This window comes from Cryptomeria japonica, chromosome 10 (genome assembly GCF_030272615.1).
Source record: "Cryptomeria japonica chromosome 10, Sugi_1.0, whole genome shotgun sequence".
Lineage (NCBI taxonomy): Eukaryota > Viridiplantae > Streptophyta > Pinopsida > Cupressales > Cupressaceae > Cryptomeria > Cryptomeria japonica.
Genome location: NC_081414.1, coordinates 297,399,625 through 297,411,949, shown reverse-complemented (window position 1 = coordinate 297,411,949; position 12,325 = coordinate 297,399,625). Strand labels below are relative to the sequence as shown.

Below are 12,325 nucleotides of genomic sequence, written 5' to 3'. Positions count from 1 at the left end.
CAAGAGAATCACCTGATATTTAGACACATGAATCTAAATAACCTAGATTGAATTTATTAAATTGGATTACACTAGATAAATTCCAATGAATGCTTATAAAAGTGCATTTTAGATAAAATCCTACATCTAAACTTAGGTGAGAATTAAATTAGAGCATGAAAAGTGTCCTCATCCTATTCTATGAGACAGATGACCTACAATTAGTTTGATTTAAAACCATATAAAAACACTCCTAGGTTTATCTTAAGTGCAATAAAGTAATAGAGGACCTGACTAATTAATGATAAATTAATTAATTACTAAGTTGATTACCTAATTACTCCAACACCCCTAAAGATCAACTTAGGGAGAAGCTAAAAATCTAATGATGAATGTAATGATGGATGCATGGATGGGTCTTGGATACAAAACCTAATGAGGTATCCATGTACAAATAAATGAAATCTCTCATAATCAGAGGAAAGGAGAAAATCACACTTGAGAATAAACTCCTCTCCGAAAAAAGCATGAAATAATTGCATTAGTGACATGATAGAAAGGGGACTTAATGTGCCCCCCAAGGACTACTTCTATTACACAAGTACAATAGATTTCCTTCAAATAGGAGATGAGATGAGGATATGAATTTCCCCATACATAAGTAGCTCATATGCCAACAATGAAAGCTTGAAGACAGAACAAGATTCAATTTGTGTAAACAATATTTCTTCCATTAGGAAGAAAAAGATCCACCAGTGATAAGATAATTCATTCTTGTAATAATTAGGAATGCAAATCCAAATGATGTGTGCCTATGAAAATCACTCAAATGCCCTCAAGCCTGAATGAGATGATGTCAATCCAAAAACTTGTGAAGACTAATGTAGACTGAGCTCCAAATCTAGCGATAACAATGGACTAACAATAATTATGTGGCTATGAACGAAGAAGCGGTGAACATCCTTAACATAATACTCCAAATATATAATTTGAGACTCCACAAACAAGGATGATATGCTTGCAAGATACAAATATCAAGTAATCATGTTTGGAAGAAAATGGATGTCATATTGCACTAAATCAATGGGGTCCATGCAAGTGATGATGCAAAGCTGATTAAAAACAATAAAATATGGAGATTGAATCTCAATCCAAGAAGTACGAAAGATGAGACAAGCCTTTAATCCATCAAGACATGGAAGACTTGTGATATACTCAAGCTCCTCCAAAGTATCATCATCAAAGGGTATTTAATTTGCATCTATAAGGGGAATGAGACAATTTTCAAGATCCTTTGAGAATGGAGAGATACGAGGGTATCCATAGATCTTGCAAAGTTGAGTCCAAAGTGTGTGGGGGAGAATTAATGTCTAATACAACACACATAATAACAATCTGATCAAAACTAGAACAAATCAACCCTATAAAATAGTCAATGATGTTGCCATAAGTTGATCTACCCCTTGATGTGGCTAGTTAAGGTATGAGTCCATGTAGATAAGGCAATAAATCAAGCCACTTGCGATGTATTGGGATGTTATTTTTCCAAGATTCATAATTATCCTTTAACAAGATGACAACATAAGGATGCACACAAAAACCCATAATATCTCCTCAAATGAAAAAAAAATAGAGATCAATAACCTCAAGGCATGTAAAGTAGATCCAATAAATTCATCTCATGCAAACAAATCCTTCCAAAGTGCTCGAATGTCCAAGTAATTGACCAAAATGTGAAAACACAAAAAACTTAATAAAATATACATTGGGTAGATTCTAAAAAAAGTGAATGGGTAAATTTGAAGAGCTTTGAAATGCTTTTCCAACATCGCAAGAATCATGAAAATCAAAGATTGTGGTAGAAAGTTGTGGGCTCAAAAGTAGAAAATGAAGATCTAAGTTTGACTGAGAAAAAATGGAACAATAGTAAAATTGGATGATGAGACCTATGCTACTAGCAAGTGTTTAGAACTAGCTTTTTGATGATATCTCATTTGATTGATTTTGACTTTGTAAGCCCAAGTTATGCCAAAAAGAAAGAAAAAAGCTCATTTAGGAAAAATGGGGGCTAGGAGGGGACTAGGGGTATGGTCAATGTCAAAAAATATGTTAGGGAGTATTCCTTTCTTTTGGAAAAAAAATGACCCCTCAGAAAAATCAAATTCTTCGATGTATTCTTTGTGATGCTTGGTGGAGGGTGATGTCAACTATACATGGCTCTGTAAATTAAATATTTTGTTGTGTTTAGGAATCTCGCCTAGTGGGTATTGCCAAGAATTTCATTAAATTTTCTTTAGGGGGCATTGGGCAGTGAGTTGGAAGCAGTCAACAGTCAAGTTTTTTGTTGTTGTGTATATGAAGGGGTGTCATTGAGGAGGAAGATAGGTGACGTGCCAAAAAAGGCTATCACCAGTTGAAAAGATCATAGCACAACTTGACAAAGAAGACCACCAATATGACCATATACCTTGCAAAAAGATCTACTCCCCCTTTTTAAATTTTTTTTTTTTTGTTGATATCTTTGAGATTTTTTTAAGAAAAATGTGAGAAAAACTAGAAGAAAATAAATGGAAACCTTATGCACTTGATATTGCAAACAAATCTAGAATAATTGGTGTGACAAAATGACATAAATTTTAAATCAAGGGTCCTTCCATTAATTTGTTTTACTCTTTTTTTTTTTAACTTCTCCAAATTTGATGGTTTGATAAGCGTTCTATGGGGTTTTGGCCATTCTAGATTCAACAATGATGCCCATTTTATTTTAGAATGAGCCTATTTTTTTCTCAAGGCCAAATCTTTAAGACTTTAGATAAGAAGTCATAGATCTAGTGTTTTGATACCATGTTGGAGTTGTCATGGTGAACCCCATAACTCCCAAAAATTATTGCAACCAAAATGCCTATCACATTTGAAGAGAAAAAACTCCATGATTATGCTATACAATCTTGTGAGAGATTGATCCATAAGAAAATCATCCAATATTGAGATAAATATGAATAACGTAGATTTAATTGATTAAACTAAATTACACTAGATAGATTACAATGAATACAATAAATGCTTGTAAGAGCATAATTGATAAGACCCTGGATCTAAAACCTAGTGAATATTAAATTAGATCATGACAAGTGTCCTCATCCTATTCTATGAGACATCATGGCCCATAATTAGCTCAATCTAAATATAGAAAAACACTTCTAAGTTTAAGTTAAGTGTAATAAGGGAGCTAAGTAGTTGATGATTGATTAACTAATTACTAAGATGATTCCTTAATTACTCTAATAGTCTTGGGTCCTTATAGCTATAGCACATCTAGGAGGAACCAATTCTTATTCAAAATCCATACACATGTTTCCAAAGCATCAAACTTGACCTAGACAATCCTGAGAGTAAATTGTACCCCAAGTTGGACATGCAACATGTGCTTCTTGTCCCATGCCTATAGCCTGCCAAACCATCTTCTTCCTTAAGTGATCTCCATGCCTCTTTTCCAAGTCTCACATTAATGCTTTATATAACATTTTAAGGGGTGGTTTCCAAACTATCACACCCCTTAAAAAAGTTTCATTTTAATAGTATTTAATAAATAATTATTCCCCACCTTAAAAGAATTTATATAACTATTCTTTAATAATGTCCAATTTAACCAAAGGATCATAATATCCTTTATTCTTCTCTCTTTTTTAATTCGAAAGGGTTATTTCATAGCTTTCTCTTATCTTAGAGAAAAAAATCCACATAACAACCCATCCATTTAAATCAAAATCAAATCATTAGCTTGGCATAAGGTCCCTTTATTAATCCATTGAAATTATTGCATGCCCATTACATGATCACAAGTACACAAACTAATGGATTAATGACGTAATAACCATTTTAGATCAAACCTCCCTACCACTTCAAATTTATTTCCATCTCGCCCCGATAGATCCACAATAGGTAATCCCAATGGCTTTTTAAACCAACAAGGACATGGTTGTTGAAATGTGGCAATTGATCAACAAAGTACTGTACACTCAGCACGTATCCTTGTCGACATTGTAATAAAACCCTAAAAAGGCCGACTTTGTTTTTGCCCTAAAAACGCATGTTATAAGCGCCTGGGATGCTTAAGGCATTGTAAGGTTGATGTACTGTTTTTGTTGAATAATAAGAAAGATTGGACGACTGTGTATGGTGGACGTAACCCATTCTGGGTGAACCACGTTAAATCTCTGTGTTATCTGTGTCCTGTTTTATTTCTTTATATTTTGTATTTAAATCTGCATATAATTGTTAGTTCATATTTGCTTCGGATCTGCTTGAAACCCTAACAATGGTAACCCTATTAACACAACTATGTTGCTTTCACTAGAGTTTGCTAAATTTCTCCATGATAAAGAGTTCCAAGATGAATTAAATCATTTCTTGAGAGATAATAAGGATAAGTTTCTCAAGGAACTTTTAGATGAAGGAGTTAAACTCCAACATTATTATGATACCAATAAACTTATTAATCTCCTTAACAGTAGGCCATCAGACCATCATCTCCTGTCTATGACAATCTATGGGGTCAACCACCACGCTCATCTAATCGAGTTCATTCCACTTACAACATTGATCAACAAACCGATGCTATTATGTCTTCTCCTCCATCACAATATCAAATGAATTCACTCTAATCACAACATCATTTCAACCTTAAAACCATCTGCCTTCTCCACATCAAACATCTAATCAATATGTTCCTAAATTTCTAATATCTTTATCATCATTTTTTAAAATCTAATCAAATATAACATTTATTCCACATTTATTATTTTCTTTTTATCCCTATCTCAAATTTATGCATCATTGTGATATAATTATTTTCCTTGTGATTTATTTGAGGTTGTGTTTTTTCCCCTTCTATAAATGTGGTGTTCAAATTTTAGGAGTAATTAAAATGTTACATAATACTAAGGCGTTAACAAAATAATTTTTCTGCTCTGCCAGAGCATTACTGATATAAATTGACAGGGTTTTATCGAAGGGTTTTATGCATTGGACTGAAGTCTCATTTTCTTAGAAACGATCATGTGGGTGTTGCGAAGAACCCTTACACATACTCTCAGGTAAGTTTTCATTGTCTTCCCATTGCTTAAATCCGTATCGTAGTTTCGTTGAATCTCTTGATCTATGAATATGCACATATACCGTCACAAAACTGACAAATCCTCATATAATTGTTTGGCAGAGTGCACGGTGAATATAATAATGTGCTAAGAGCTTCTGCAAATGTCCTTGAGAACTGGAAACACAACGCCACAATATACAGTCATACCGCGGGAAGGTGCGTTGAAGATGACAATGTTTTGGCCGAAGATGAAAATTTAAGAACTTCTAAATATTTATATGGACGCGCTATCCAGGTTTGTCAGGTTTTTTATATTTAAATTGCTTGAGCGTTCTTGTTATGCTGTCATTTTGTGATATGATATAGTTCTGAATCGGTCTCTCGTCATTAAAAGCGGTTATGATTATTGAATTTATGTGCAAACATTTGGGTTTTGATCAATGTAGCAACTTTCATTAGAAGTTTTTATGCTTTTGTTTCAGCTGTCCTTCATTTGATCGTTCTTAAGTAGTATGCCATATTGTTACTTCTTCATAAGCTTTTTTACTCAATATATTTAAAAAGATCATGTGTGAAAAAAGAATAAATTATATTGATGAATGGTCAAGAGAGGTCTTGAAAATTATAGTCAGTCAACGTAGCAATATGAGGAGTGAGTAAAGCAATCCATGCCTGGCAATGTAAACATTCTTTGACTAAGAGGGCATAAGATACAGGTAAAAATGTATGAAGATCTGGAAATATGACATGGTTTTTGAGATTGTGCTGGTGAGGCTACCAATCAATGGTAATTGGGATACGCAACTTTGAAGCTCCACTCTGGAGAAATTCTCTAGCAGAGAACAGTCCAGTTGCTTATTTGCAAAATGATCTTGGTAGGAATTTTAAGTTGCAGGCTTCGGTATTCTACTGTTTGGCTACTAGTAATCATTTCTAAGTTGTTGCTCCTAAGGAGCCATTAAATTCAATGAGCTAAGTATTTGTGTCAGTTGGTTCAGATGGTCATTTGAGCTATATTTGTAAACTATCAGAAAATATTAAAATGATTATGGTGATACGAGGGTGACACCTAATTGCAGATCTGGCGATTACATATAATTGAAGAAATGATCACTTCAGCTCTGTAAACGATAAAATCTCAACAATCCTATCTCTTCACACCTAGAAAGAGGCTGTACCCTACCTAGCTGGATGTTAACTCGAATTGGGGAGAATTCCATATCCTGTGTTTGCCATGCAGTTATTTAGTTATTTTGTGTGTTTTTGGATATGTTCTACTTGATATCCTAGACTGTTTATTTGGATGCTATGTAATTTATTTTAAGTTTGTTTTTTTAAATGCTTTTTTTTAACTGACTGGTGGTCCTGCAGACTCCCTGAGTCCAAGCTTGGGATTTGTGAGGCCTGCAAGTTTAATTCACAAACTTCCTGAAGATGCTTTAGACAAAGATTTGTTAGTCTGGCTGAGTCCTTGGCGAGTTCCAACACTTTAGTTCTTTCAGAATATGAAGAAATGTTTGGAGCCTTTATCACCATAGAGTTCCAGGGCCTTAGACAAAGATTTTGTTAGTCTGGCCAAGTCCTTGGCAAGTCCCAACACTTTAGTTCTTTTCATATATTGTTTTCAGAATATGAAGAAAATGTTTGGAGTCTTTATCACCATAAGGTTCCAGTTTTCTTAGCTTGAACACTTCAGTCTTGAGCATTGTAAAGGTTTTGTCTTTTTATATCAGCCTTTAATAAATTGAAAACCTGGATAAATTAAAGTCAAACATTACATTTTTTTATTTGAAGTTTAGTTTTATTCTACTTGAGAAAGAGCACTAAATTCTTTATTTCTTTTTTCTTTTTTCTTATCTTGTTATAAACTCTCCAAAAACGGCAAACAACGATTTAGCTTTGGACAATACTGCACTTCCTTCCCATCAGTTTTTACTTGCATTCTAGGAAATATGAAGCAGTCACCAAAACAGGGAATTGTGGAACTGTATCCAGTGGGAGTTCCACAATCACCTCAAATCTTGATTGGGAGTGACCTAAATCCTTGTTTTATGTGATATTCTCAATAATAAATTACTGTGTTTTCTGATTTTTTGTTTTCTACTTTGTTTATGATCAAACGAATAACTGAAACTAACTGAAATAATATATATCTGCTGTTATAAACTCTATTCATTATGGAAACTGAGTCAACTGAAACAATACATAACGGAACTGTTGGTGAAGAAGACTGAAAAAGAAATGTGTTGCAATGTATCCAATATAATCTCAGACCTGACAAGTTCAATATGCTGTTTAATACAGCCTGATATCTTTTCCAGACAATATTAGTTACAGCGTATTGTGCCAATGGCACCATCTTCTAATAGCAGATATTGATTGACTGAAATGTCCTTTGTACCTGGTACATATTTGAGGTATGATTAAGCACTCTTCTTGACTGCCTAGAGTACTTGTCGCTTGCATACAGTCACTCAGTCCCTCCTTTGTTGCCCAACAGGGGTATGATTATTGTGGCTAAGTGTAAGGAGTGGAAAATCTGAAGTGTTATCAGGTGGATGTAGATTGGCTCAACTGTAGATCTCTCTCCTCGCTGGTGGCACAATGTAATTTGCCTTGCACAGATGCCAAATTTGCCCTCTAGTGATGTCACCTTGCTATGGTGCACAATTCTTCTATAGTCCTATGACCTGTAGCTCTGATTTATCTCCAATAATTCCTTATATGACCTGGCAATAACTTGCCGAACCTGCTCACAAATCTTAGTCTTTCAACCTGAAATATTTTAAAATAAACTCTTTCATTGTGCTGCAAATTCCTGAGTGGAAATTGCGAAGAAGAGGGTAGGGTTTCTTCCCTAACCTCTAAAAATGCCATCAAGGGGTTTCGTTCTTGCAGGTGTGAGAGCTGGAATCTCAAACAACAAATATGAATATGGAAAATCAGATGATCCAAGTGAGCAAATGAAACTTGTAAAATACCTTCCACACTTAGGAGTCAGGACCCATGGGCCTTATTTTGGTGCCACAATTTGAAATTTTACTTTTATTATTATTATTTTATCTTATTTTAATGTTTATTTATTTATTATATCAAGCTAGTGTTCAAAAACACTTTTTATTTAAAAAATATTAATATATCTCAATTTGGGAAAAGGGACATGACATTATATCATGGGAGTTCAAAACTTGATGCAGAAATAGTTATATGTTGAAATTGTGTAAAATGTTCCTATGGTGTAGTTTATGGTCATTTAGATATGAAGAAAGATGCATGCTACTTGTATCATGGAAGATGACAACTGGATGCTGAAACCTATATAATTGCTATTACTGCCTTTGACACGCCTAGCAATGCTATTGTAAATACATGTTTATTAGATCTTTTATCCAATCATTTTACAGCCTACTTTGATGAAATTATCATTTAATGCTCATTTCACCTTGTTGCAAACTCTAGCATTATCATAGCAGATTTTCAGAAAAAATTATCTGATTCATTTATCATCATTCAAATGCAGAACAATATATGGTCACTGGTTTCTGTTCGAGGATTTTGCTCAGTTATCTCAACACCACAAACAGATCTACAGATGTCCCCAACAGAGTTACTGGCAGCACAGGCAGCATATGCTGCACAAAGGGTTCAAGGTACACCCATGCATTCTCAAAGCTCATTTAGCATGAATTTCTAATTTCCAAAATGTGTTTATCTATGGAGTATGGCATCAGATCTTTTATAATGCTAATTTTGTAGCTACCCCTAATGCGTAAGAAAATATATATCATATTCTCTGATAACTAAATGTTTTATTTTGGAATAATTCACACTTAGATGATTATTGGTGTTAAATGCTAGTTCAGGCTAGTATTTGGATGAATTTTTTTGCTGTTCTACATTTAGTTTGATTAGGCTGTATTTGGAGTTGGCCTAACATGAAGAGACACTTCTGAATCTCTGATTAATAATGTTATTTGGTTGGGTTGTTCTTGACTTATTTGTTTCATCTTTGAGTGTCAGAAGCTCTGCTCATTTGGAAGAGAACTTTTGTTGATGCCAAATTTGCATGTGATCAGGTTGTATCTGGAGTTGGCCTAGCATGAAGTGACACTTCTGACGAGTAATGTTATTCAGTTAGGTTGTTGTTGACTGATTTGTTTCATCTCTGAGTGTCAGAAGGTCTGCATTGTAGTATAACTCTTCTATCACTGAACATCAGCATCCTAAATGGACCTATTAGATGTGCTATTTGAAGTCGAAGCAAAGTTACATTGGATTCCGAACTCCTTGTTTGCTTATGTTACGCCAATATGACTGTAGTTACAAAATGATCATTACTGCATGCTTGTGTATTCATCCATGGTGTTCTATTCTGATTGAATGGCATGGAGATTCATATTATTTAAAGTGGCTCCGCAAGTCTATCCTATCACAGCTGGCTGTATATATCTACTTTGATTTTGTACTTGAGTTATTAGTTTATTTAATTTTAAGCCCTGGATGCTCTGCATTGTGTCTGTTAGGACTAATTGTTACCTTTACCTTTCTCATCTCCCTTTTCCAGGCATTGCTTTAAGATGATAGGAGATTCCCACCAAGTATCTACTGTCAGATTCTATGTTAATCATGGTTCCATGTTAGACCATGTATATCATGGTTATACACATTAATGAACACTCTCAGTCATATATTTTGATGTATTATAGGAAGCTATTTGTTATTTATGTATACATTGTTCATTTTATGACATTATAAATTTGGAGGTATATGATATACATGTTCTCTTAAAAGCATGTGAAAAATATTAGTTCCATTATCATCCACCATCACTATTCATTGTAATTGTCATCCACAAACTTGAGCATAGGATCATCCACTTTTATTGAAAGCAAAAATGAAAAAGTAACAATAAGAATAACAATTAGGTCGCTGAGACCCTTAAGAGCCTTATGTAGTTTCTATTCTCTGTTTCTCTCTGGTTCTGTCTCTTTCTTGTTGCTGGTCAGTGGGTCGTTGCTGGTTTTTTGTTGCTCGTCAGAGCTTTTGCCGGTTCTTTGGCTGCTGAGACCCTTAAGAGCCTTATGTAGTTTCTATTCTCTGTTTCTCTCTGGTTCTGTCTCTTTCTTGTTGCTGGTCAGTGGGTCGTTGCTGGTTTTTTGTTGCTCGTCAGAGCTTTTGCCGGTTCTTTGGTTGCCATATGTATTGTTCTATCTTCTGCAGCCTGTTTTGTTTTGATTCTAATCCTTTTAGAATCTTCTTTGTAAAGGGTTTTAGGGCCCCAATCAAAACCTGTTTTTGCCTTAATCCAAAACAATAAGAATATGTGAAATTTTTTTATTGATGAAACATCAAACTGTGTTCAGTAAGAGACTTGAAATTTGCGTGAAGCTTAAAGGTTGCAAGTGCTATTTGAATTATTGTAAATTTTGAGGGTAATATGCTTGATGAAGTTGGCAAGAGAGTTCCAACAAAGGTATGTGCCATACATGAGAGTATTGTTGTTTGACAAACACATTAGTGATAATATTATTTATACAAACATTATGCTCTCTCTATTTTTATTAGAAGCTACGTTAAGTTTAGCATAGGAAATATAGGTTATTGTATTAGTAGGTGATGAAAGAATATTAGAATATTTAATTCTATGTTAGTCACCTAGTTTTAGTTCCATGGTTAATGGTCATTTACTTTTTTTTATGTAATTAACTTTTAAGCTTAAATTAGCTTTCACGCTTAATTTAGCTTTCATGCTTAATTTAGCGTTTAGCTCTTTAGTCTTTTACTTTAACGTTATGTTCTAATTATAGAACATTGTCTTGTAACCTCTTTATATACGTGTTTATATTGTTCAATGTAATTATCTGATTATTGAATCATTCATTCAATTTATTTTTCATGGTATCGGAGCATGGAAATTGAGCATGGAAATTAAAAATTTCAAAATTTTTTGTTATTAAAATTTTTCGAAGTTTTTTATTGAAGAGATTTTTTTAAAAACTGTTTTTTTTTAAAAAAGAGTAGATTCTTTTTCTCTTCCTGGGCAGATTTTTTTTTGCAGGTTGAAAATTTTCCTAGGGTTTCTGCAATTTCCGACTAGGGTTTTGACCCTTCAGTTAAGTCGAAATTTTATTTTGGTTGCAGATTCTTGGTGGGTTTTTTGATAGCTCAACTAGGTCATCGTCAGATTTTTCTGGGTTCATCGTTTTTCGTGCCTCAATTTTTGAGTCGTCGGATCTGCATTCTGTTTTCAGATTCTTGGTGGGTTTTTCGAGAGCTTTTCTGGGTTGGGTCTCATATTTTTCTGGGTGCCTCGTTTTCTACACCTCAAATTTTGTGCCAACAAATTTGCCTTGGAATTTAGAAATAGTTCATGGTGCACCGTTTATGTTGTTTTAAGTGTGCTGAAAATTTTAATTTTTGGGTTTCTTCCAAACCTCGAAATTCGTGCCAGAATTCTCCTATAGGGTTTAAGTTTTTTCAGCAGCTGCTTCTATTCTGATTTAAAAAAAAAATCAGATTCTTCTGTCTCTTGCTTTCACTTAGTTGACCTCGATCAACCTTGGTTTTCGTGATGGCATCATTAACCAACATCATGTTGGAACACAGTCAAAAGTTCAACGGTCGCAACTACAACACCTGGAAACAACGTATGCTTACCATCTTTGAGTATCGTTACTTTGATCATTTTTTTTGGACAAGGAATCTCGTCCTACAACAGCAGGTGATGATCAAGACAAACATGATGTGAAAAATCGAGAGGCTGTCATGCTTATCAAATTCTCTGTCATAGATGATCAACTCCCACAGGTGCCTTCAGGTAAAACAACAAAAGAGATCTGGGATCTTTTGAAGGATCTTCATGAAACATTTGACAAGAGCCGAGCTTTCTTTATGAAGAATATGTTGTTTTCTATCATGATGGATGAGAAGTCATCTATCCAGACACATCTTACGAAGATCAAGGACATCCGTGATCAGTTAGAAGTTATAGGCCGAACCATGGTGGAAGAGGATATGGTAGTGATCACATTGAAAAGCCGTCTTAGATCCTACGAGCATTTCGTTGATACGCTTAATATCTCCTCTATTAGTGTTGATTTGAAGTTTCCTGATTTTTGCAACAAGCTACTATAGCAAGATCGATGGAAGCAACAGTTTGGAAGCAGCGCTAGTTCATCCACTGAACAGGCTTTCACAACCTCAACTTTGCATAAGTACAAGGGTAAAGCTCCATCCTTCCAGCAGAAA

At 34.3% G+C, this 12,325-nt stretch overlaps 1 protein-coding gene across 1 annotated transcript in view; it reads left to right on the top strand.

Moving 5' to 3' along the window:
• Positions 1 to 4,912: 4,912 nt before the first annotated feature.
• Positions 4,913 to 12,325, top strand: part of LOC131029361 (uncharacterized) — a 79,344-nt gene continuing 71,931 nt past the window's right edge. The window contains exons 1-3 of the mRNA XM_057959828.2: positions 4,913 to 5,075; positions 5,198 to 5,372; positions 8,598 to 8,727. Of these exons, the coding sequence (XP_057815811.2) occupies positions 5,038 to 5,075; positions 5,198 to 5,372; positions 8,598 to 8,727 (343 nt within the window). The 5' untranslated portion in view covers positions 4,913 to 5,037. The remainder of the gene's footprint in view (positions 5,076 to 5,197; positions 5,373 to 8,597; positions 8,728 to 12,325) is intronic.